The following is a 25,179-nucleotide window of genomic DNA, read 5'->3' as shown; positions in this document are numbered from 1 at the left end:
TTCTCCCCACCCACCCACCCCAGAGTCTTTTACTTTGGTGTGATATGCCAATTCCATTTCAGGTTCTACTTGTGTTTTCGTTTCTGATCTTGTTTTTCAACTTCTGCCTGAGAGGGAGATCATCCCATATTCATCCTTCTGTTTCTGACTTATTTCAATTAACATGAATTTTTCAAGGTCCATCAAGATCGGCTGAAAACGGTGAAGTCACCATTTTTTACAGCTGAGTAGTATTCCATTGTGTATATATACCACAACTTGCTCAGCAACTCATCTGTTGTTGGACAACTGGGTTGCTTCCAAGTTTTGGCTATTACAAATTGTGCTTCCAAGAACATGTGTGTACACAGATCTTTTTGGAAGGGTGTGTTGGGTTCCTTAGGATATATCCCCAGGAGAGGAACTGCAGGGTCATAGGATAGGTTCATTTCTAGCCTTCTGAGAGTTCTCCAGACTGTTCTCCACAGAGGTTGGACCCATTTACATTCCCACCAGCAGTGCAGGAGGGTTCCTTTGACCCCACACCCTCTCCAGCCTTTGTTGCTGTTACATTTTCTGATGTATGACATTCTCACAGGAGTGAAGTGGTACCTCATTGTTGTCTTTATTTGCATTTCTCTGACAATCAGAGACTTGGAGCATTTTTTCATGTGTTTCTCAGCCTTTTGGATCTCTTCTGTGGTGAATATTCTGTCCAAGTCCTCTCCCCATTTTTGGATGGGGTTATTTGTTGTCTTGTGGTTGAGTTTGGCAAGCTCTTTATATATGTTGGTTATTAAACTCTTATCTGATATATGGCATGTAAAGATCTTCTCCCATTCTGTGAGGGGTCTCTTGGTTTGGGTAGTGGTTTCTTTTGCTGTGAAGAAGCTTTTTAATTTGATGTAGTCCCATAGGTTTATACTTGCCTTAGTCTTCTTTGTAATTGGATTTGTTTCACTGAAGATGTCTTTAAAATTTATGCAGAAAAGAGTTCTGTCAATATTTTCTTCTAAGTATCTGATAATTTGTGGTCTAACATCCAAGTCCTTGATCCACTTGAAATTTACTTTTGTATTTGGTGAAATACAGTGATTTAGTTTCATTCTTCTGCATGTTTCAACCCATTGTTTCCAACACCATTGGTTGAAGAGACTCTGCTTTCCCCATTTAATAGTCTGGATACCTTTGTCAAAGATTAGATGTCCATAGGTGCGGGGCCTCATTTCTGGGCTCTCAATTCTATTCCACTGGTCAGTATGTCTATTCATGTTCCAGTACCAAGCAGTTTTGAATGACAATGGCCCTATAATATAGTTTGAAATCTGGGAGTGTGATGCCTCCGGTTCTATTCTTTTTTCTCAAGATTGTTTTGGAAATTCTAGGTCTTTTCTGGTTCCAGATAAACAATTGTAGCATTTGTTCTATTGTCTACGTCTATTTTTCTCTATCTCCTCTTCCTCTCTCAATTTCTTTCTGTCCTATCCAATAAAAACAGAAAAAAATGGCTGCCAGGAGCAGTGGATTTTTAGTGCTGGCACCAAGCCCCAGAAATAACCCTGGAAGCAAGGAAAAAAAAAAAAAAGAACAAATAAACAGACTCCAGATTTAGTTAAACAAGTAGAAAAAATTCACTCACTCAAATCACAGACTAAAGAATAGCTGACAAACACAGTCAGTTTGGCCCAAAACAAGCAAATAGAGCACATGGCAAAGATGGACTTCCAGGCCTGTATAAGCAGAGTACTTCACAATGAGTGCAGTTTTGGAGGCTCAATCTGTAATTGGCAAAGCCTTCAGCATAACAGCTGGGTTTCAGGAAGACCCCGGGGCAGCCTTGGACCATTAAACAGTGTGGAAGCAGGCAAGGTAAACGGGGCATACTAGAGACCACACAGAAGGGCTGTGTTTGCATGAGCTCCTTGGAAATAGAGATGAGGTGAGTGGAGTGTGGAGTGCACACAACTATTAGTTGCTCAGATGAGCCCAAGTGAAGCAAAAACCAGCTTTATGGCTACATTATATCCCCCTCCCCCCTTCCCAGTTCCTGCTTTTCCCCTCCCTTGATGCTGGTCTTTTCTTCATCAGAGAGCAACTAGCATGCCTGCAAAAGACGGGAGATTAAGCCAAGATGTTGAAGGGTGCACCCCTCAAGTCCTGAGCCAGGAAGCCAGAGGGGGTTCTGGACCAAGCCTGCAGGGCTGTGTCGGCTTGGAGCTGTCTCCTCTGGTTGCTGTGCCCTCCTGTCTGGTCTCTGCTCTGTGGTGCCAGGGCTGAACTTTGCAGCCATGTCTTTGGCCTGAAGATATTCTCCTTTGAGATCAGCCCAAGGGTGTGTTAGGATTGGAGGCTGCAGGATGGACAAGGGAACTACTTTCTCCCTGAATACTTCCTGTCCTTGCCAGCATCACTCTGGCTACCTGGGAAGTGGTATTTTCCTCTGGAGCTGCTCCTGCATCCCATCATGGTCATGGGTGTTATCTCATGGCTGTAGAACCAGAGACTGGGTGCTTCTTAGAAATGCAGACCAACACTCAGCTAGACTCCCTCCTGAGTCTGGGTCCCCATATCACAAACTTCCTACTGTCAAGGCCAAGGGGCAGGTTTGGAGGGCTGAGGAGGGATGGTCCAGGAGGGGCAAGGTCCCCAGCACTCAAATCCAGCAATGGAGTGGACAAGAGCAAGAGAGAGAGAGAGAGAGAGAGAGAGAGAGAGAGAGAGTGTTAGTCCTTGAGGATGCTAGCTCTGCTTCTGCTTGCCAGCTTCCTCCTTCTGTTGCCTTTTTCAAACAGCCTTTATACATTACACCAATCAGCATCAGGTGCAAAGGGTCAACACTGTACCAACCAGCATCAGGTGCAAAGGTGCTGTGTGCATAACATGGGCATTGAGCTAGCAAAATGTGAGGTTTTGAGCCAAAGCAACCAAAGGCTTAGAGTCAGAGCATAGCCTCACCCTGACACCAACTTAACCCTCTAATGTGTTAGACCCAGCAAGAATGCCTTGGCTCTGACTCTTGGTCTCCACTTCATGGGTCTTATCCAATGAGGGCAGATCCCAGTGCCAGAAGCAGTGACCCCTCCCTGGAGGACCATTAAGAGTCTCCTTGGGAGCTTGGAGACACCAGAAACTCTTATTCCAAAGTCTACTTTTCAGTCAGGCAAAGTCATATGCTTTGGCGTTCCAGGTACATTGCTTTGTGTCTCCAGCACAGGGAAGGAAGTAGCTTCTGGTAGTTCTTTAGGACACCTTGGTGTTTCTGTTATGGCTTTTCATTCTCCAGTGCTTGGGTGACAATGTTTTTTTTTTTTTGTTGTTAAGACAATGATGCAGTTTATTCTTCCTTTCTGGATGCTGATGCAATTAGTGGTAAGGAAAAATAGCACAAAGAAAGTAAGTCAGAAGTAAGAGAGCAGTAAGATACCAGAGAGGTTTCCTGTGGCTTATAGCAGCTCCTTGGAGATTTCCTGAGGGCTTCCTGGAGCTTCCCAGAGTTTCCTGGAGTCTCTTGCAATAACCTCAAAGCTCTGACTATTTGGTCTCCAGAACTGGTAATAATAATTCCATAGCTTCACAGCCTGAATCTTCTTTCGAATGGCAACTCTAACTCATTTTTTTTTTCCTGAAAAGATAATCCAGTTGAACTGGCAGAATGGTTTCTGAAATAAGAACCATGACTAATACCCACTGTTGTCAGTCTTTAGCAGGAATTTGTCATATTAGACAAAGAATTAAATCCATCCTCCATTAAAAATATGACTAAAAGAACCAATTAATTCTCTGTGTAATAAGCTAAGCAAGCGTATTTTGCGTGGCATTGAGGGGTGACCTGTTTGAAGTGTCAGAGTGAGGTGGAGCTAGAAAGCAGCTCTGTGATGGTGCTCATGGCTTATTTGATTTGATTTTTATTAGTGATTTAATACTGAAACTGTAAGATAGCTAGTTTATAACTCCACACTGTTCCCACCACCAGAGTTCTATGTCCCCATTCCGTGTCAGAAACTGCAGTGGCTCTCCCAAGGTGATCGAGATGGGTTGACTATTATTTCTTTTAAAAAAAAATTATTTATTTATTTTCCCTTTTGTTGCCCCTGTTGCTTTTTTATTGTTGTTGTTATTGATGTCACTGTTGTTGAATAGGACAGAGCGAAATGGAGAGAGGAGGGGAAGACAGAGAGGAGGACAGAAAGATAGACACCTGCAGACCTGCTTCACCTCCTGTGAAGCGACTCCCCTGCAAGTGGGGAGCCAGGGACTCAAACTGGGATCCTTATGCTTTGTGCCATGTGCACTTAACCCACTGTGCTACTGCGCAGCTCCCGGTTGACTATTATTTCTATAACTATCTATATTTATATATAGTTGCCCTTTTTTTTTTCTATATTCCTGCCCTCTCTTCCTAAATCACACCTACACTTATTACAACTTCTTAATGTCTTTCCTTTTTTCCTCTTCTCTCTCTGGGTCCTGATGGAATTGGGAATTCAGAGCCCTCTGGTCATCCTCCCCTTCTTCTTCTCATTCTCCTTCTTCTTCTTCTTCTTCTTCTTCTTCTTCTTCTTCTTCTTCTTCTTCTTCTTCTTCTTCTTCTTTTCCTCCAGGATTATTGCTGGAGCTCTTGAAGGTCAACTTTTTTTTATTCCATTGTTGTTGTTGGACAGGACAGAGAGAAATTGAGAGAGGAGGGGAAAACAGAGAGGGGGAGAGAAAGATAGACACCTGCAAATCTGCTTCAGCACTTGTGAAGTGACCCTCCCCTTCAGGTAGGGTGGACCAAAATTCTTTATGGGGTGCAGAAAGTGGAAGGTCTGGCTTCTGTAATTGCTTCTCCATTGGGCATGGGTATTGACAGATGGATACATACTCACAGCCTGTTTCTATCTTTCCTTGTGGGGTAGAGCTCTGGAAATGTTCCAGGACACATTGGTGAGATTGTCTGCCCAGGAAAGTCAGGATGGAATCATAGCATCTGCAAGTTGGTGGCTGAATGCTGTTGTTTTTAAAGACCCAGGCTCCCCTACAAGAGCTCAAGGGTGTGGTAACTCCCAGGGGAATGCATGCTGAGGGTGGGGTTGAGGAGTAGGAGCATTAGCAGAACAGCAAGCAGGCTGGCTGCTGTGTCTATGCTAACCTGCTGACCTCTCCCAGCATGGACCCTGTGGACTCAGGTCTGCTGTGTGGCTTAAGGGTGGACCTTAGTGCATGCAGTACTTGCACACTGGGCTATGTCTTGGGAACAGTAGCTCATGGGAGCAGCTGCCAGGTAGGAAGATTGGCTGGCCTGGAGCTCCTGCTGAGGATGCCATAGGCACAGACCTGTTGCTCGGCTCCTGGTTGTCAGGACTCCATGAGACACACAGGCATGTGGAAGCGGATTCTGGCCAGCTCCTGGGGAGATCAGCTGTGCGAGGCAGCAGTGCAAAGCCACAGCATAAGGCAGGACCTCTGTAGGGTGCAGCCTCCCTCTTGAAGACTCGGAGGGTCTTTGGGGTATGTGGCTGCAGCTGTCACTGGGATCTCAGACCCAGCAAATGCTGATGCAAGGCCTCCTCCATATCACTTCAGAGCAGATAGCAAGGTTTCATCATAAAGAGATTAATTAAGAGCACACACCACCACGTGCAAGGACCCAGGTTCTAGCTCTAGCTTCCCACCTGAATCGGGGAAACTTCATGAGTGGTGAAGCAATGCTGCAGGTCTTTCTCCCTCTCTCTCTCTCAGTCTCCCTCTTCCCTTCTTGATTTCTCTCTATCCTATCAAATAAAATAGAAAAAAGAAAAAAAGGGAAAATGGCTGCTGGGAGCAGTGGATTAGTAGTGCAGACACCAAGCCCCAGCAACATCTCTGGTGGCAATTAAAAGTGTGGGGAGACTTAATTGATCCACAGTGGCTTAAGGCAGAGAAACAGCATTGGGGAGCAGGGCGGGGGGTGGGTGGACACTGTTTAAATAGACATTTCAGTCAATGAGCATTTATCTCTCTCAAGGCACCAAATGCTGTCAAGCCTAGAAAAAAAAAATCAATGCATTTTAAGTAAGCTCAGGGGAAGAGGGCATGAGTGATTTCAAGGGTTCTCTCTCCCACTGTCCAGGAGTGACAGAGCTGCAGGGAATGGCAGGGCAGCAGATGGGGAAGGGCTTGGAGAGGCCCCTGAGGTCCTATAGGGACCCTGGCCTGGACACAGGACAGCTGGAGCTGGACAGGGATCTAGGTGATGCACACACATTACCATGCACAAGGACCCAGGTTCAAGCTCCAGATCCCTGTTTGTGGTCAGGTGGACTGGGTGACTCAGCTCCTTTCACCAACAGTGGATGCTGTGATGAGTCCTTGGTGGTCAGGGTCCCTTTGTGGTGTGACAGCAGTGGGACTGTGTAACTGTGTAGGGCTGAGATGGGACCCCTGCATGCTGGCATCCCACATCCTCAGGGAGAAAGCCACCCCCTTACGCTGCACATCATTCCAGCCCATGGATATGTCCAGTGAGAGCTTCCCTCCACCCAGCCCTTAGAGATGTCCAATGAGCTGCCTCCTCCCCCCAAGTCCCTAGAGATGCCTAGTGATATGCCTCCCACTCCCCAGCCCCAGATGCTGGAGATGCTGGGCCCAGTAGCTGTGATCTGGGCCCAACACTTCCTGCTTTAGTGGGGCTGTGGCTGAGCCAGTAGAGTGATAGGATGGTGCTCTCTTGACAGGTGGACTCCTGGGATGCATGATTGAGATGCACTGACTTGGGCAAAGGCTTTGCTCATAGCGGAGACATGCTACAGACTCCCCTGATTGCTTAGTGGCCTGGTGGTTCCTGGGCACCTAGGGGTGCTCCCACTATGCAGTGAGCCCTGCTACCAGGCCCTGTGCACTTTTCTCAGGGTTGGCATTTGGGGGTCTCTGTAGAGATAGTTGTTGCCTGGGTGTGGACTGTCTTCAGAAGAGGGAGTGTGTGTGGTCAGGGCAGGGGTCCTGCAGGTGGGCAGGGGTGTTGGGTTGGGGACTTAACTCCCACTGTCCCACTAGGCTTACCAGATGGCCTGGGAAGGTGGGGACTGGGACCCAGTCAGGAGTTTCAAAGTGCTGTGGGTATGGTGTAGCCCCTTGAGAAAACAGTATGGAGTCTTAAAAAAATAAGAATGGAATTAGCTTATGGTCCAGCAATACCACTCTTAGGCATTATTCCAACAGATACCCAGACACTCAGTGGAAGGGACATAAGTACCCCTGTGTTCATAGCTACATTATTCACAATAGCCAAACAGTGGAAGCTGCCAAAGTGCCCATCAACAGATGACTGGCTAAAGGAATTATGGGAGGTGAAGGACAACAACAGGATAGTTTCACTCATACAAATATAGCCAAGTGAATATACAAATGTGAAAAAACAGAACAACAACCTATTTTCAAGACTGGGAGAACTGTAGTGGTTATCTATAGGGGTGGGGAAATAGACCTTTGATGACAGAAGGGGTGAAAAGAAAGAAGTTATAGGATATATATTCCATGGAATACTAGTATACTACTCTGTGATCAAAACTTTTAAAACTTTGTGGGAACCATGGTTATGGTTGAGAGATGGAAGAGTGGGGTTTCATAACTTTACAATATAATCTTAAACCCACTATTAATCACACACACACACACACACACACACACACACACACACACACACACACACACACACACACACACACACACACACACCCCAAGGTGCTATGGGCAGAAGCAGTGTGTTTCAGTCCTAGAGAGATGGGCCCCATACCCTCTTTAGGTTTCTGGGAAATACTGTTTATTCACAGTGTTGACGGTGGGACTCCATATAGCCCAGCAGGTGGGACTCCTGCCTCAGAGGCCCCACCACTGTGTCACAGGGGATCCTGGTGACTCTGCTGCCACCTTAACAATCAGTGAATCAGTGAAGACTCACAGAACCTAAGAATAACTGTTAATCAGAAAGAAAAAAGTCTTAGGCAGAAAAGCTAAAAGATAATTTTTGTTAAATAATGAACACTCATAAAACAGCAGTGGAATGGTATTAAAATGTCCATGATTACTTATTTCTCAGCATTCATCTCGTAACGGAAGCAGCATGAAGCAGGATTCACACTTAAAAAATGACAAGAAAACAGCCGTTCCTTTAGTTGACAGAGAAGGTCCATCTCCTGTGAGACCAACATGTTGCTGCCTGTGTGACTAGCTGAGTGCCAGCTCTGGGGCCGGGGAGCCTCACCTCCTTGAGTCTTGAAGCTGAGGTGGTATCCCCCCCCTGCAGATACCCTGCGGTGCTCCAGTGAGGCATCCTGGGGTGGGGGTGGGTGGGCTGAGGGCTGCCCCACACGAGGTGGCCAGGCCTAAGACTGCATATTGCTGGAAGGTGGGTGCTTAGCTGACCTGTCCTGTAGGAGAATCCTGGGGATGGCTCCTGTGCTGCTCAGTCCTCAGAGCTGATCTGAAGCTGGAGAGCATGAGGGCTTCCCCCAGCAGCCCCTATGTCCCCCAGACAGGATATGTCCCCCTCTCCCCAGCAGCCTGTGTCTCCCTGCTCAGCTGGCAGGGAAGGCCAGTGGCTAGGGCTGCCAGGAACAAGCAAGACCTGAGGGATGGGGATGCCGTGTCCCTGTCCTCTGCCTATTTCCTGGCCCCTCCCCTGCCCACTCTGGTCTGTGTATTGCTGATTCCCTGGGCTGCCCGGCCTGCCCCCAGCCCTCAGGACCAGGCAGAGATGGCCCTTTGCTGCTCCCAGGAAGGCTGCTGTGCCCATGGCCCAAGCTCTGCACAGTGCTGAGATGGTGTCAGGTCCAGGAGGTCTGGTGGAACATTTCAGGGCCCTCTGACACAGGCTGGGCTCAGAGGTGGCTGCTCTTGGAGAGGTAGGCGATGAGGGCCACGGCGACACCCACATACACGCCGGTGCCAATGGTGATGGACAGCACAGCCAGGAAGAGCGCCCGCCGCGAGCTGGTGCTGGCCTGGTGGAAGTCCCCCTTGGCCACCGCCTTGTTGGTCTGCAGGGTGGGAGAGGGGGGAAATGGAGTCAGGGTGAGTGTAGAGGCTTGAACCCGGGTCTTTGCACATGAGACAGTGTGGGCTCTGCTGCGCCAGCCATCCCCCCTCCAGGTCCCCATCCCTGCCGTAAATAGAAACATGTTCAAGAACACTCTGCCATAAGAGCACATACCCCAAGGGGGATTACCCCGAGGCCACATCCTCAGAGCTGCCAGGTCCACCACCCTGGACAGAGGGGACAGGGAAGAACTTGGCACAGCCAGCCCCTCCCCCACCTGGACACAGGGGACACAGGATAGCTCCTGGGATAGTGGGGCACAGCCAGCTCCTCACGCACCAGTCTACACATGGTGTCCCCACTCCTGGCCCTGGACCCTTCTGGAAGACCACATGACCCCTCTCTAGGCCAGAACCCTTCCTGAAGCTGGCCTCTTTCCTGCCTCAACCCTTCTTCTCCTGCCCTCTTTCCGACATCATGGCTGAAGTCTGTGCCCTTTTCTGGGGCCCTTTGTGCAGAAAGATCCAGCCTGTGCTTGTGCCTAGCTCAGTCCCCTCTATACCACCTGCTGCCAGAGGGTTCTTGGTAAGAAGCTGAGGTAGGCAGGTGGGGCCTGGCACAGGGCAGGGAACCAGGGAGGGGGACACAGGACACAAAGGGCTCATGTCTTAGAGCCCATATTCAGAGCTGCAGTGTCTCTGCTCTTCTTTCCTAGTTGGCCCCGAGTGGAAACCACACCCACGTGAGACCCCGAGTCCACACATACAGCAGCAGCAACAAACATGACAAAGAGAAAAGACCTAATTGCTAAGACAGGGTGAAAACCCAACTTGCAAATTGAAGAGCAAAGGTGACACAGTAATATGAATACAACTGAGTTTTTCTCCCTTCAGTGAAGTGCCATTTAAACTGAAGATAGGGGCTGGGTGATGATGCCCAGCTGAGTGCAAGGACCTGTTCCCCACCTGCGGGGGGGGGGGGGGAAGCTTCATGAGTGATGGAGCAGGGCTGCAGGTGTCTATTTCTCTCTTCCTCTCTCTCACTTTCCTCTCAACTATATCCAAATGACCTCATGCTTGAGAGTCTAGTGCCCTAGCCAGTACACTACCTCCTGGACCCTATATCGAAATGAATAAATAAATATATTTTAAAACCCTGAAGTAACTAGGAACACACACAGAAACTATGCAGCAGAGACAGATGTGCCTGAAGGAGGACTCCCTATAGCCAGGAGTCTGATCTGATGGCTGAAAGCAGCCCCCCCCCATCCAGGTAGCAGGGCTGCGGGGTCACCCTGCCCTTCTAGAGTCTGGACACCCCCGGTGAGGTCCCAGCTGGCAGAAGCAGGCTGTTCCAAGGCAGACATGCTCTGTGCTTTGTGAGGCCTGTGGGTGTGGACTGTCTCTGCTCACAGGAGACCAGTGCCCTATGCCTGTGGCTACAGAACTCAGGGCTACTAGAGGGGACCTGACTCTGCAGTCTCCACTCCTCCTTTGTCAGGCCTTAAGCCAGCCCCCCCTGCTCTGCTCCATCCTCCATTGCTGATACTATGGTCTATTTACATAATCATTGTTTTGCCTGAGACCCGCCCTGACTGCAGGGTATTAATTAATTCCACCTTCACAATAGTTGTTAAGGGAGTTTCTATCCCCTCTTTAGCCCGCTCTTTCTTTTTCTCCACCCCCTTTCCTAGCCATTTCCTTTTCCGACTTGCCACTTCCAGCTTTCTAAGATATAAAAGCGTTGTCTCTGATCAATAAAGATGCATTGCATTCCCGCTCTGCCATGAGTTCCTGGTCTTTCTCCCTCGTCTTACTGCTGAGTAAGCAGCAGCCCAGGTTGGCTCTGGTCGAGTTCTCTCCAACCCAGAGAACACGTGCCCAGGAAGAAATACCCTCACGCTAGCCCAGCACTCCTTGTCTCTGAGCAGCCTTTAGACCCTGATTTCTTCTGAGAGGACAGCATAGCCAAAGAGAAAGTACTCCCACCCATCCTGCATCACCCACACCTCCACACCCTTTCTCTCTGCTGTCTGCAGAGACAAGGGACAAGGTTAGCTGTCTTGCATCCTGTGGCCCAGCCCTTCCCCCCCCGGCTCTCTTATGTTCACTCACAATGGGGAAAGTTCCATCAGAGACCTGCCATTATGGGAGGCATGGCCCAGGAGGCAGATATGGGGCAGGAAGGCACAACCACTCAGCAGTGCTGGCAGGTGTTCAAACAAGAGAGCAGAAATGCATCCGACTTCCAAAGCTCTTAGTCCCCATGGAATGAGGAGGAAGGTGTTTGGTGATTTAGGATAATTCTTTAAGAATTCTTATTTATTATTTTAGATATAGAAATTGAGAGGGGAGGGAGAGAGAGAGAAAAAAAAGAGCTACAGCCCAGCTCTACCACTCATGAAGCTTCCTCCCTGCAGGTGAGGAGCAGGGGCTTGAACCCAGGTCTTATGCAGTATAATGTGTGCACTCTACCAGGTGCACCATGCCCGTCCCTTTAATCACTTGTTTTAAATTTTTTTCAAAGGTTTGTTTATTTATGAGGGGGGGGGAGAGAGAGAGAGAGAGAGAGAGAGAGAGAGAGAGAAAGAGAAAACACAACAGGCCTTTTGTTCAGGATTCAGAAGAAATCATATTCACCAAGAGGCATCGGCAGGGATATGTGTAGAAATGATAATCATAAACACCATTCCCACCACCAAAAGACTGTGTCCCATCAAACCCACCCACCCCCATCCCCCACTGGCCCAAGAAGCTGCATGTCTGCCCCTCACCACAGGGTTTTTACTTTGGTGCCCTACTTTCAGTTTAGTCAGATCCTGCTTTTAGTTTCCCTTTCAGATGTTCTTTCTCAACTTCTGTTGATGAGTGGGATCATCCCATACTCATCTTTATCTTTTTGACTTAGCTCACTTAACATAATTCCTTCTAGCTCTGTCCAAGATGGGTCAGAGAAGGTGGGTTCATTGTTCTTGATAGCTGTATAGTATTCCACTGTGTATATATACCACAGCTTTCTCAGCAACTCATCTGTTGTTGGGCACCTGGGTTGCTTCCAGGTTTTTGCTATTATGAAATGTGTTGCTATGAACATAGGAGTAAACACCTCTTTTTGGTTGGGTGTTATGGAGTCCTTGGGTATAACCCCAGGAGAAGAATTACTGGATCATATGGAAGGTCTATGTCTAGCCTTGTGAGAGTTCTCCAGACTGCTCTCCACAGAGGCTGTACCAATTTACATTCCCACCAGCAGTGCAAAAGGGTTCCTCTGTCCCCACATCCTCTCCAGCATTTGTTGCTGCTGTCCTTTTTGATGTATGCCATTCTCACAGGAGTGAAGTGGTATCTCAATGTTGTCTTAATTTGCATTTCTCTGACAATCAATGACCTGGAGCAGTTTTTCATAGTTTGTTAGCCTTTTGGATCTCCTTTGAGGTGAATGTTTTGTTCATATCCTCTGTCCATTTTTGGATGGGGTCATTTGCTTTTTTGGTGCTAAGTTTGCTGAGCTCTTTGTATATTTTGGTGATTAGTTTCTTGTCTGATGTATGGCATGTGAAGATCTTCTCCCGTTCTGTGAGGGGTCTCTTTGATAGTTTCTTTGGCTGTGCAGAAGCTTTTCAATTTGATGTAGTCTCATTGGTTTGTTTCTGCTTTAGTCTTCCTTGCAATTGGGTTTATTTCATCAAAGATGTCCTTGAGGTGTAGGTGGGAAACTGTTTTACCAATGTTTTCCTCTATGTATCTGATGGTTTCTGGTCTAACATCCAGGTCTTTGATCCATTTGGAGTTGATTTTTTGTTTCTGGCGAGATAAAGTGGTTCAATTTCATTCTTCTGCATGTTTCAACCCAGTTTTCCCAGCACCATTTATTGAAGAGAGCCTCCTTCTTCCATTTAATCTTTTGGGCCCCCTTATCAAAGATCAGATGTCCATAGGTGTGGGGATTTATTTCTGCGGTTTCAATTCTGTTCCACTGGTCTGTGTGCCTATTTTTGTTCCAGTACCATGCTGTTTTGATGATGATGGCTTTATAATATAGTTTGAGATCTGGGCGTGTGATGCCTCCATTTCTGTTTCTTTTCCTCAAGATGGTTTTGGTAATTCTAGGTGTTTTCAGGTTCCAGATAAATGATTGTAGTGTTTGTTCTATTTTCTTAAAGAAGCTTGGTGGAACTTTGATGGGTATTTCATTACATTTGTATATGGCTCTGGGAAAAATATTCATTTTGATGATATTTATTCTTCCAATCCATGAGCATGGGATGTCTTTCCATTTTTTGGTATCAGTTTCTATTTCCTTGAGTAACAACTCATAGTTTTCAGTATACAAGTCTTTCACTTCTTTGGTCAACTTTATTCCTAGGTATTTGATTGATTTTGCTGAAACAGTAAATAGGAGTGATTTCTGGATATTTTCTTCTTCAGACTTAGTGTTTGTATAAAGAAATGCCACTGATTTTTGTACATTGATTTTGTAGGCTTACACCTTGCTATATTGCCTAATAACTTCCAGTAATTTTCTGCTGGATTCTTTAGGTTTTTCTATGTATACTATCATATCATCTGCAAAAAGTGAGAGCTTGACTTCTTCCCTTCCAATCTGTGTTCCTTTGATTTCTTTCTCTTGCCTGATTGCTATGGCAAGAACTTCCAATACTATGTTGAAGAGTAATGGTGACAGTGGACAGCCCTGTCTAGTCCCCGATCTGAGGGGGAATGCTTTCAGCTTCTGTCCTTTGAGTATGATGTTGGCTGTAGGTATGCTATATATGGATTTCACTATCTTGAGGAATTTCCCATCTATTCCCATTTTTTGTAGAGTTTTGAGCATGAATGGGTGTTGGATTTTGTCAAAGGCAATCTCTGCATCTATTGAGATAATCATGTGGTTTTTGGCTTTGTTTTTATTGATGTGGTGAATGACATTGATTGAATTACGGATGTTGAACCAGCCTTGCAATCCTGGGATGAATCCCACTTGGTCATGATGAACAATTTTTCTGATGTGCTGCTATATCCGGTTGGCCAAGATCTTGTTTAATATTTTGGCATCTATGTTCATCAGACATATTGGTCTGTAGTTTTCCTTTTTTGTTGTGTCCCTATCTACTTTTGGTATCAGGGTTATGTTGGCTTCATAGAAGGTGGAAGGGAGTATTCCTGTTTCTTCAATGTTACGGAAAAGCTTAAGAAGTATGGGTACTAACTGTTTCCTGATAGTTTTGAAATCACTAGTTAATTAATATGGGAGGGGGAAAATTAATTGTATGTCTCTAAGTTTTTAAAACACAGAGTCTTTTTATAGGCTGTGTATTTGATATGCGGACTCTCTCAAAAGCTTAGACCAAGTAGATCAGAAGCAACCAGTGGCACAGCTATATATAAGATACTGGGTACTGTACAGCAAACCCTAACAAAAGGACTTTTCAAAGTTAACCCAATTACCAATTAATGTGATGATAACAATAACTATCCATTGTCTTTTTGAACCCTAAGATAGCAGGAACCTCACATCTCCACTATAGAGCCTATATTTCCCCCAGTCCTGGAACCTTAGGATAGGGCCCACTTTCCCGCATGCCTCTCCCAATCCATATCAAATAATATTGCATCTGCTGATCGCAACCTAATCAACACAATGATTGCCACCTCAACATGCTTCAGCTCAGACTGTGTCCAGAGACTTCACGTGTGGAATGACAACACTTCAGCTTCATTACTCGGGTGAGACCTTTCCTTTCATAGTATTCTCTAATTCCATCCCAGGTGGATCACTTTCTAACAAAGTCCCAAAACCTAGATATAGACCAGGTTCTGTGAGAGGGAGCATATGTTCACACGTATCCATAAACTAGTACAAAATATATACCCGAAAGCAGAAGTACACTAGAGTTTGCAGTGAGTACCCCCCCAACACTTCCTCTCCACTATTCCAACCTTTGGGTCCCTAATTGCTCAACAATTTGTTTGGCTTTGTATGTTAACTCTCTTTTCAGCCACCAGGTTCCAGATGCCATCAGAATGCCAGCCAGGCTTCCCTGGACTGAAGACCCCACCAATGTGTCCGGGAGCTCCACTTCCCCAGAGACCCACCCTACTAGGGAAAGAGAGAGGCAGACTGGGAGTATGGACCGACCAGTCAATGTCCATGTTCAGCAGGGAAGCAATTACAGAAGTCAGACCTTCCACTTTCTGCAACCCACAATGACCCTGGGTCCATGCTCCCAGAGGGATAGAGAATGGGAAAGCTATCAGGGGAGGGGATGGGATATGGATTTTGGGTGGTGGGAATTGTGTGGAGGAGTTGTACTCCTCCTATCCTATGGTTTTGTTAATTTATCCTTTCTTAAATAAAAAAATAAATAAAAAGAAATGATAATCATAATAGCCCCAGATGAGAAACCAGCCAAATTCACAACAACAAAAGAACGAATGACAATGGTATCCAGTAAGGGTGGTGAAGTCAATCTAGGAAATATAATGTTGAACATAAAAGGGCAGATATCCTGGCTCTAAGTGAAGTGTGACATCGACCACCTTGACTCACACTGCTGTTGGCACACAGTTCAGGTCAGCACACAGTCTGGGGAGGGTCAGTAACTGGAGCAGGTTTAAAAACAAGCTCCCTTGGCTAGTGCACTTGCTTTGCCACACATACAAGTCAGGGTCCAACCTGGCTCCACTGCACTGGAGGAAGCTTTGGTGCTATGGTGGCGTTCTCTCTCTCTTAGTCACATTTATTTTTTAACTATATTGGTTTATAATACTATATAAATTTTGTATATATAGATATGTAGGTATTTCAAATATAAAATATCTAATATTTTAATAACAACATTATGCACTATTTAAAGCAAATTCTTCTTCTAGCGTTTGCCCTTCTTCCGTAGCTAGTCAACAGCGTCAGGTTGAGCCTGATGTAAAGTTTCGAGACCTCCTTTGAATCTGGAGAGGTGGCAGTCGTTGACTATGTGGTTCATAGTCTGTCTGTAGCCACAGGGGCAGTTCGGGTTGTCTCTGGCTCCCCAGTGATGGAACATAGCGGCGCACCGGCCATGGCCTGTTTGATAGTGATTGAGGAGGGCCCAATCCTAATGTGCTAGGTCAAAGCCGGGTTGACGCTTGCAGGGGTCTGTGATGAGGTGTTTGTTCTTTAGCTCAGCTGACTGCCAACTCTGTTTCCAAGAGTCTGGAACAGAGAAGTTCAGTGTAGGCGTAGGGGACCAGATTGGGTGATGAGACGTCAAGCGTTGGACAGGGTGGGCGAAGATATCCGCGTATATTGGCAGGTCCAGTCGAGCGTAGACATGGGAAATGAACTTAGATGATGCCGCATCCCGACGAATATCTGGCGGGGTGATGTTGCTAAGAACTGGCAGCCATGGAACCGGGGTGGAACGCATGGTTCCAGAAATTATCCTCATGGAGGAATATAATTTGGAATCGACCAAGTGGGCATGGGGGCTACGGAACCATACTGGGGCACAGTATTCTGCAGTGGAATAGCATAATGCCAGAGATGATGATCGTAGTGTGGAAGCGCTCGCGCCCCATGAGGAGCTGGCCAGTCCTGCAATGATGTTATTCCTTGCGCCCACCTTTGCTGCAGTTTTTATGAGATGTTCGTGAAATGACAGAGTGCGGTCGAGAGTAACGCCAAGATAGACTGGCTGGGCTTCATGCCGGATTCTCGTATCGCTAAGCTGCACATTAAGCTCACGCGAGGCTGAGGCATGGTGTAGATGGAAAACAGATGATACCGTTTTTGCAGTGCTAGGGATTAGTCGCCATTTTTTACAGTAATCAGATATCAGAGACATGTCTTTCGTGAGTGTTTCCTCAAGGATGTCGAACTTGGATGCCTGAGTTAAAGCAAATAATGTTTTGATATAAAATATTAAAAAAAAATCACTCTCACTCTACTTCCAAAACAATCAGAATGAAGGGCAGGGTAGAGAAGACTGTGAGAGAGACCAGGAGTGGTGATGTCATCTCCCAGACATTGCTTTCAGAGAGAAAGAAACTAAGTCATACATGGAAAAGGGCCACAGCACCAAGACCTCTTTCAGCACGGTGGAGACCGACTCGGACCTGGGTTCTGCTTGAAGGAAGTGTACTGTCCATGTGAGCCAAACACAATCAGCAGATGTACTTCAGAGCTGGTTTCCCCCTGTCATTTAGACTTAACTAACCACCAGAGACCATTCCGTTGTCAGGGTTTAAAGCAGGAGCATTTCTTTCTTTCTCTCTGTTTTTTTTTTCCTCCAGGGTTATTGCTGGGGCTCAGTGCCTGCACCATGAATTCACTGCTCCTGGAGGCTATTTTTCCCCCTTTTGTTGTCCTTTTTGTTTTATCATTATTGTGGTTATTATTATTGCTGTTATTGATGCCACTGTTGGATAAGACAGAGAGAAATTGAGAGAGGAAGGGAAGACACCTGCTGATGACCTGCTTCACCACTTGTCCGCTTGTGAAGCAACCACCCCCACTGCAGGTGGGGAGCTGGGGGCTCGAACTGGGATCCTTCCACTGGTCCTTGCACTTCACGCTATGTGTGCTTAACCCGCTGCACTATGGCCCTACTCCCAGGAGTAGTTTTTGAAGGGGAAGCTCCGACAACTCAGCACATGTGGGGAAGAAGGCAAGTGCTGAGCCCAGAGGAGAGGTTGCCTGTCTGGGGGCCTCCCATCTCTGGTTATGCTCAGCCAGGAGAGGGCCTTGAGCCCCTCCGTTTCAAACTCAGCTTGTCCTTGCATTACGAACACCAGACAGTAATAAATAACAGGGCAACCTTGGCAATAATGCAAAAAAAAAAAAAAAAACCTGACAGGTTTCTCTCTCCTGCTCTCTATTTCTCCCTTTCCCCTTAATTTCTCTCTACTTCTATCCAATAAACAAACAAACAAATAATTTCAAAAAAAAAAACTTGGCCTAAAGGCCCCTGTCCCACTGTCACTAAGCACTGGGGACTGTGAATCTCCCTGTGTGTGTTATTTCAAGTGTGAGGGACACACAGGTGAGTTTAACCATTGGTGGGAATGTAATCTGGGGCAAGGACTCTATGGAGACCCCAAACACATAAACATGGAATTACCTTATGATCCAGCAATACCACTCTTAGGCATCCATTTAAAGAACATGTAAACACGAATTCAAAGGGACAAATGCACCCTTTTATTCATAGCTTCTCAATGCTGTGGGCCTGTGTCTCCCTCTCATGTCCTCCCAGGCTTCCCCACACCACTCCTCTCTCCCTCATGTCTCTGAGCCCAGCACTGGCTTCCTTGCTGAGTTGTTTCCGTGGGAGTTGGACCACAGGTACAGAAGGTGCTGGTGAAGCCATAAAGATCCTGAGCAGTCATGTGCGGAAGCCGCCCAATGGCTGGAAACCAGTAGTTTGGTCTGCTCACCTTGCATTTTGGGTAAAACAGCTGACATTCCCTCTTTAGGCAATCCCCATCTGACAGCCCACACCTGCTTCCAACTGAAGTTCTGGCAACAGCTGTGGTGAATGGGGGGGGGGGGAGGGCTCAGGAAAGTTGGGAAGTTGGGCTTCCCCAATACAATGGGAAGTTCAGCCCACCCTGCAGGAGTGACTGGTGTTGAGCCAGCCTGGCACCCCCTGCTGCACAGTGACCACAGGGGATAGGCATGGCCTATAGCTTCAGTTTCTCTACTACTCTCTTCAAAGCACTCAGCATCCAATGCCCTACATTTCTGAGAGGCAGCCTTTTGAGAAGAGGCAGATCAACAGACTTCAGGTTTTCTGTTGCTTTTGTAGTAGTGGAAATTTTTCTTTTTCTTTTTTCCCCTACTTTCCTCCCCATTTCTTTTCTCCATCTTCTTCCTCTTCTTGTTCTTCTTCTTCTTGTTCTTCTTCTCCATCTCCTCCTCCTCATTCTCCTTCTTCTTCATCTCCTCCTCCTTCTTCTTCTCCTTCCTTCTCCTCCCCCTCTCTTTTCCCTTCTCCTCCTCCTCCCTCTCCTTCTCCTTCTTTTTCTCTTTATTGCCACCAGGTTTATCACTGAGGCTTGGGGTCAGCACTATGAATCCACTACTTCCAGCAGCTATTTTTTCCATATTTTATTTGACAGGACAGAGAGAAAGTGAAAGGGGAAGGGAAATAGAAAAGCGGAGAGCAAGAGAGACACCTGTAGCCCTGATTCACCGCTTGTGAAGCTTCCCCCCCCCTGCAGATGGGGAACGGGGGCTAGAACCCAAGTCCTTCAGCATAGTGATATGTGTGCTTAACCAGGTGCACTATTACCCAACCCACAGTATTGTGAATTTCATTGAGTCACTTTGCCTCTTTGTGTTACAATCTCTTCTTGATAGCTGAGGACACTGCATACTGTCACAAGGCCTTTGAAAACATAATAGAGTCAATGTGTGAAAACCCTTAGCCTGGTGCCCAGGGCACAGCAGGGTCTGGTGACCTGTTGCATTGTAGCTAAGTACTCCAGTGGTTTAAGACGGTGATCATTGGGGGCTCACTGATTCCAGGGTACCGGATTTAGGTGGGGCCAGCTGGAGGAGTCCTTTCTCTTCAGGAGTCCTCTGCTGGAGGAAGGGCTGCTCTGGAAGCCCACCTGGTTTCTCTCAGGTGTCTGGTGTCATCCATAATGATGGTGGCTCAGAGAGGCTGGGGCATCTCCTGGTGTCCTCACAGAAAAGTCTGCAGGAGGGATGTCTTCAACATACACCATGACTGCAAGAGGGATACCTCAGTGAACAAAGCAGAAGCCAGGACCTGATGACCCAGCCTTGGACACTACCATTTCCATATTCTCCTGCCCCTGGTAGGCTGGGCACTGACGGAAGCCCCCAGGCAGGAGGTGGAAGGTCAGGTTCAGTCCTCAATGGAGGAAGCACAGCCTTTGCTGTGGGAGACCATGTGTGGCCAAGAAGCAGTGCAGAGCTTATCTTTGAAAAGCACAGTTTACACAGTAAGCAAATGATTATAACTATCACTAAGTGTACTTGCCACACCATCTCTTTTAAAAAAGTTATCTTTATTTATTGGATAGAGACAGTCAGAAATTGAGAAGGAGTATACAGAGAGGGAATCAGAGAGACACCTGCAGCACTGGTTCACCACGCGCAAAGCTCTCCCCCTGCAGGGCTGGAGCCTGGGTCCTTGTGCATTGTAACATGTGCACTCAACCAGGTATGCCATCACCTGGCTCCTGCCATGCCATCTCAGTCAGCACTGGGTTAGGAATTGACAATGGGCGTGTTTAGTAGCTAAGCCTGTGGAGTTTCACTAGTGCACAGATTAATTTGCCCATGACAGGGCACATAAGTCAAAGGATGTTTAGAGCTTGAAGTATCCCGAGTCCTAAACCATCCACTAATTTCTCTCCTATGTTCCTTAGGGAGAATGTGTGGATGTGTCAGTGCAGTGAGATTACATGATTCTCATCTCCTTTTTGAAGCCAAAAGTAAAAAAGTTTTGCATTTCAAAATGTCTGAGGCTTCAGGGCTTGATCACCACTGGGATTCAATTTTTCCATTTTTAAAAATTATTTATTTGTCTTCCTATCGAGCCATTAGGGAGAAGTTGCAAGGGCAGAGAGAAAAGGCGGCATCACATAGTTAGGTGGGGAACCACACTACTAGAGGCTTGTATTGCTTCTTGTTGGAAGCTAGTGAGTGCACCACTGAAACCATCCTGTCTCTTTCCAAGTGGATACACTGTGCATTTGCCAAAACCTATGGGGTTTTATAGAACCAAGAGTGAACCTTTATGAACATTAATAATAAAAAACCCAATGAATTAGGAGGTGAGAGCATGCCAGGGTAGACAGCAGACTGGCCAAAGAACCTATTACAAATGCATGAAACAGCTCCACTAAAGAGGGTGGGAAGGAAATGGTGTGTAACTTTAGAAATGAGTAGAAACTCTAAAGCCAGCAGCAGAGAGAACTGTATACACACACTCACTCCAGTGGCGTGAGCTGCTTCCCATGCAGAACAGGTGAACAATCTAAAATCAATATAAATTTATGTTGGAATTATATAAGTAAACAGAGGGTTGCAGCCACACGAAAATTTACAGAGAAGCAAGAGCAGAAGGCTGAAGTGATCTGTACATTGGACAGAGCTGGAAGGCAATCTGTGTGGACTCATGTTTAGCTTAATATCAACACAGATCAAATGGGGACTATCTATATTATATATAGTTATCCATATGGAAATATGTCTGTGCATAAATACATAGAACCTCATCATTTTTACATAAAGAATGTCACAGCAAACAATATTTCCTAGCTCTGCTGCTGGCAAAGTCCAGAATCAAAAATATCCTTGAAACAACAAGAACATGCAGGGCCCAGAATTTGGTTTCTAAGACCCTAAGACCATTTTCCAATAAGAGACCAAGTCCAAGGATGACCAGTCCTAGGACTTAGCTTAGCAATATACAAGGTAAGCCTGGAACAGCATCATTCATTAAAAAAAAAAAAAAAGAGCTGAAAAATAAGATCAGAAGAGAAAACACAAGTAGAACCTGAACTGGAGTTGGTATATTGCACCAAAGTAAAAGACTCTGGGGTGGGTGGGAGGGGGAGTACAGGTCCTGGAAAAGGATGACAGAGGACCTAGTGGGGGTTGTATTGTTATGTGGAAAACTGAGAAATGTTATGCATGCACAAACTATTGTAGTTACTGTCGACTATAAAACATTAATTCCACAATAAAGAAATTTAAAAAAAATAGGGGATGTTCAGGGAATTTAGAGGGTAGCCTGAAAGGGCCATCAGTGGCCAAAGTGATAGAATAAATAATATACTATCATATGCAAAACAAATACCCAAGGGTTAATACTGCTATAAATAAATAAATGATTGGATGAACCAGTCCATTTGGGGAGACTAAATAAGCCTCCCCTTTAGATGAGTCACGGATTATCTATATAGATACTCCAAATCCCAAGCCCCCCACCATCCACCCCTTAAAGAGTCAGTTGTACAGGAATTCCCCGTGATAGAGCGTAGTATGAAGGGTGGTGGTGGTGATAGTAGAACTGTGATTGTGCAGTAGTGAACCCTGGCAAGCTCACTCCCAGCCAGCCATTCATTCAAGGTCAACATATACACTGACATTAATGTTTAAGGCCAACATCACGATATAATTTCTGTTGATGTGACGCTCCACTGAAGTGAAGTGATAAGAAGGCCATTTAGGGCAGGGGAGACAGCATAATGGTTATGCAGCTGGGCTTTCATGCCTGAGACTCTAAGGTCCCAGGTTTAATCTCTTGAACCACCATCAGCCAGAGATGAGCGGTATTCTGGTAAAAACCAAACAATTAAACAAACAAACAAAAAACCCCACTTAATCTTTTGAACTCTATCTGAATAACAAACCACATCCCCAGTCTAATTATGAGGAAAACAGACAAGACCCAGGATAGGGTTATTCTACAATATCAGACCAGTATCTTCAAAACTATCCAGGTCACTGAACATAAGAAAAAAAAAAAAGAGAAACTGTCATAGCTTAGAGCAGTCTAAGGAGATAGAAGGACTAGATATGATGTGATGTCTAGGATGGGATTTTATGAGAGAAAAAGAACATTAAGGAAAACCCAAGGCAACCTGACTAGAATAAGGACTTTGGTTTATGAAAATGTATAGACAGGAGCTCATTAATAGTGAAGAATGTACCAACCATAAGATGTCAGTGAAAGGAGGAGCCAGGTAATGTGTGTGAGGGACTCTCTATGTTGCCTTTGTACATTCTCTGTGAATTTAAAATGGTTCTAAAACAGAAGGTTTATTTTATTTAATTAAAGCATGTGGTATCCTCCTATGAGCACTGAATTTCCTTTCATTAACAGAAAGTGAATAAATCTATAGTTAAAAATGATTGATTTAATAATGGCTTACAAGATTATAAGATTACAGGGGTATAGTTTAACACTATGCTTACCATCAAAGTTCTCACAAAGTATTAGAGCCCCTTTTGGGGGGATACCTTTAATTTATTTTATTATTATTATTTTTTTGCAAGCTCAGGTGTGTTCTCTGTATTTCATATATGCATGTTGTCATCTGCTTCTTAACCTATTTCACAAAGCATGATCACCTCCAGCTCCATCCATTTTGTCCTGAAGAATACAATATTATCTCTTTTTAATGGCAGAATAGTATTCCATAGAGAATATATCCCAGAACTTCCTTACTAACTGTCCTTCAATGGACATTTAGGTCAATTCCCTTCCTTGTGAACAAGGCAGCTATGAGCACAGCTATGACCTATATCCCTTTTAATTACTGTTTACCAGAAGGTTATTATTATTATTACCTCCAGGGTTATTGCTGGGGTTGGGTACCTGTACTACGAATCCACTGCTCCTGGTGGCCATCTTTCTCCATTCTTCTTGTTTGTTGTTACTGTTACTATTGTTGTTATTGCTGCTGCTATTGTTGGATAGGATAGACAGAAATTGAGAGAGAGGAAAGGAAGACAGAGAGGGGAAGAGAAACATAGATACCTGCAGTCCTGCTTCACTGCTTGCAAAGCAACCCCCCTGCAGGTAGGGAGGGAACTGGAGGCACAAACTGGGATCCTTGCATGGGTCCTTGCGCTTTGCACCATGTATGCTTAATCCCAGTGCATTACCGCCCGGCCCCCCAGAAGGTTATTTTTAAATGTCAAGGGTGTTTGGGGGCAGGTGGTGGTGCACATGGTTAAGTGTATACACTGAAGTGCTTAAGGACAAAGGTTCAAGCCCCTGGTCCCCACCTGCAGGGGGAAAGTTTCACGAGTGCTGAAGCAGGGCTGCAGGTGTCTCTCTGTCTCTCTTCCTCTCTATCTCCCTTCCCTTTCAATTTCTGTCTATCCAGTAATACATTAAAAAAAATTTTTTTTAAAGGCTGTGGAGGCAGAGGGTGAGAGCCCAGGAACAGTGGTTGAGCAGACTCCACACTTGGTGGTTGAAGAGCAGGCTGGGCACATTCTGGAACAGACACACCCAGGTCAAGTCCCATGCTGACACCAACTGGTTCAGCTTCTGGACTATTTCTGTCTTTTCTCAGTCTCTGCTTTTCCTTCCTAATACTATAATACCTACTGCTGGGGAATTATGCAGATGCAGTCACATCTGCCAAGCTGTCCCCTCAGGCTTTGCCACTTCCCGCGATATTCTCGCAGTGCTTTTTTCAACCAATCCTGTCCCAACACGTCACTCCTGGTTGTTGCCCTATAAAGCCCTTCTTCTTCTGCCCCTCGTCTCTCTTGCCCGCTTTTCACATTGGTGATTAGACGCAAGGGAGGGAGGTCCGGGAGGCAGGCCACTTTTGCTACCTCCTCGTGGCCCGAACCACTGTGCTCTCACCCAACTCTGAGGTGCCCGTGCGAATAAAGATTTGTGTTCCCTCTTTGCTCCGGATGTCCTCTCTCTATTCTCTGTGGTGCAGCCTGACAACCTACCTAGCTGGGTATTCTGATAAACACCAGCAATAATAATCTACTGATTTACTGTTTTCTGGAAAACACCATGCCATTACTTTGTTTACTTTGTTTCACTTTCTTCTTTGCACCACATCATGGAATATATACCACCATTAATACAGTTCCCCTCAACAATGTGTCATGAGAAGTGGCAAGCATTAATGAAAAAGAACCTATCCTGATCACCCCTAAACCTGCCACTTCTTTTTCTCATCCTGCAATGCTTATGTTATCACCCAAGTCTCCATGCACATGTTTGATGTAAGCTGCAATACTCTCATGCTGAGCATGTCTGTACATGAATTCATTATGGTAACCTCAGAGAAGTGGACAGAGGGTGAGGTGGGAGAGCTGGAGGTGACAGGGTCAGCTGGAGAGTGACAGCTTCAATGAATGATGCTCACTAAAAGAAATGATTGACATTGGTCTCAAGAGCTACAGAAACACTCCTTTCTTAAATTTATGTGTTCTCTAAAATCACAATAGAGAAGATCAAAGGTTTTAAGAATCAGGGGAAATGGAGCATATGTTTTAAAAATGTTCACTGAAGACAAAGTCAAATTCGAAGGACAAACCCCTCTGCTTGGACATTTCACATGACCAGCTGTGTGGGAGTGTGAGCTGGACAGGTTTGTTCCTGTCTGTGGACACCCGGCTGGTATGAGGTGGCTCCCTGGCACTGTGTGCTACACTGCTCTGTGCAGTTCAGCTCAGCCTACAGAGTGCTAGCTCAGTACAGCTCAGTC

The 25,179-nt window shown here is 45.9% G+C and overlaps 1 protein-coding gene across 4 annotated transcripts in view; it reads right to left on the bottom strand.

Moving 5' to 3' along the window:
* Positions 1 to 7,943: 7,943 nt before the first annotated feature.
* The window catches only part of SYNDIG1 (synapse differentiation inducing 1), a 160,529-nt gene continuing 143,293 nt past the window's right edge, over positions 7,944 to 25,179 (bottom strand). For 3 of the 4 annotated variants that reach the window (XM_007535613.3, XM_060192512.1, XM_060192527.1), the window contains one exon: positions 7,944 to 8,975. In XM_007535613.3, coding sequence (XP_007535675.1) covers positions 8,817 to 8,975 — 159 coding nt within the window. In that variant the 3' untranslated portion in view covers positions 7,944 to 8,816. Of the gene's footprint in view, positions 8,976 to 19,316; positions 19,686 to 25,179 lie in introns of those variants that run through there. The other variant, XM_060192525.1, reaches the window with a different exon arrangement.

Source organism: Erinaceus europaeus, chromosome 1 (assembly GCF_950295315.1).
Source record: "Erinaceus europaeus chromosome 1, mEriEur2.1, whole genome shotgun sequence".
In the NCBI taxonomy this organism is placed as follows: Eukaryota; Metazoa; Chordata; class Mammalia; order Eulipotyphla; family Erinaceidae; genus Erinaceus; species Erinaceus europaeus.
The sequence above is the reverse complement of the archived record's forward strand: the minus strand, read 5'-3'. Positions and strand labels throughout refer to the sequence as shown.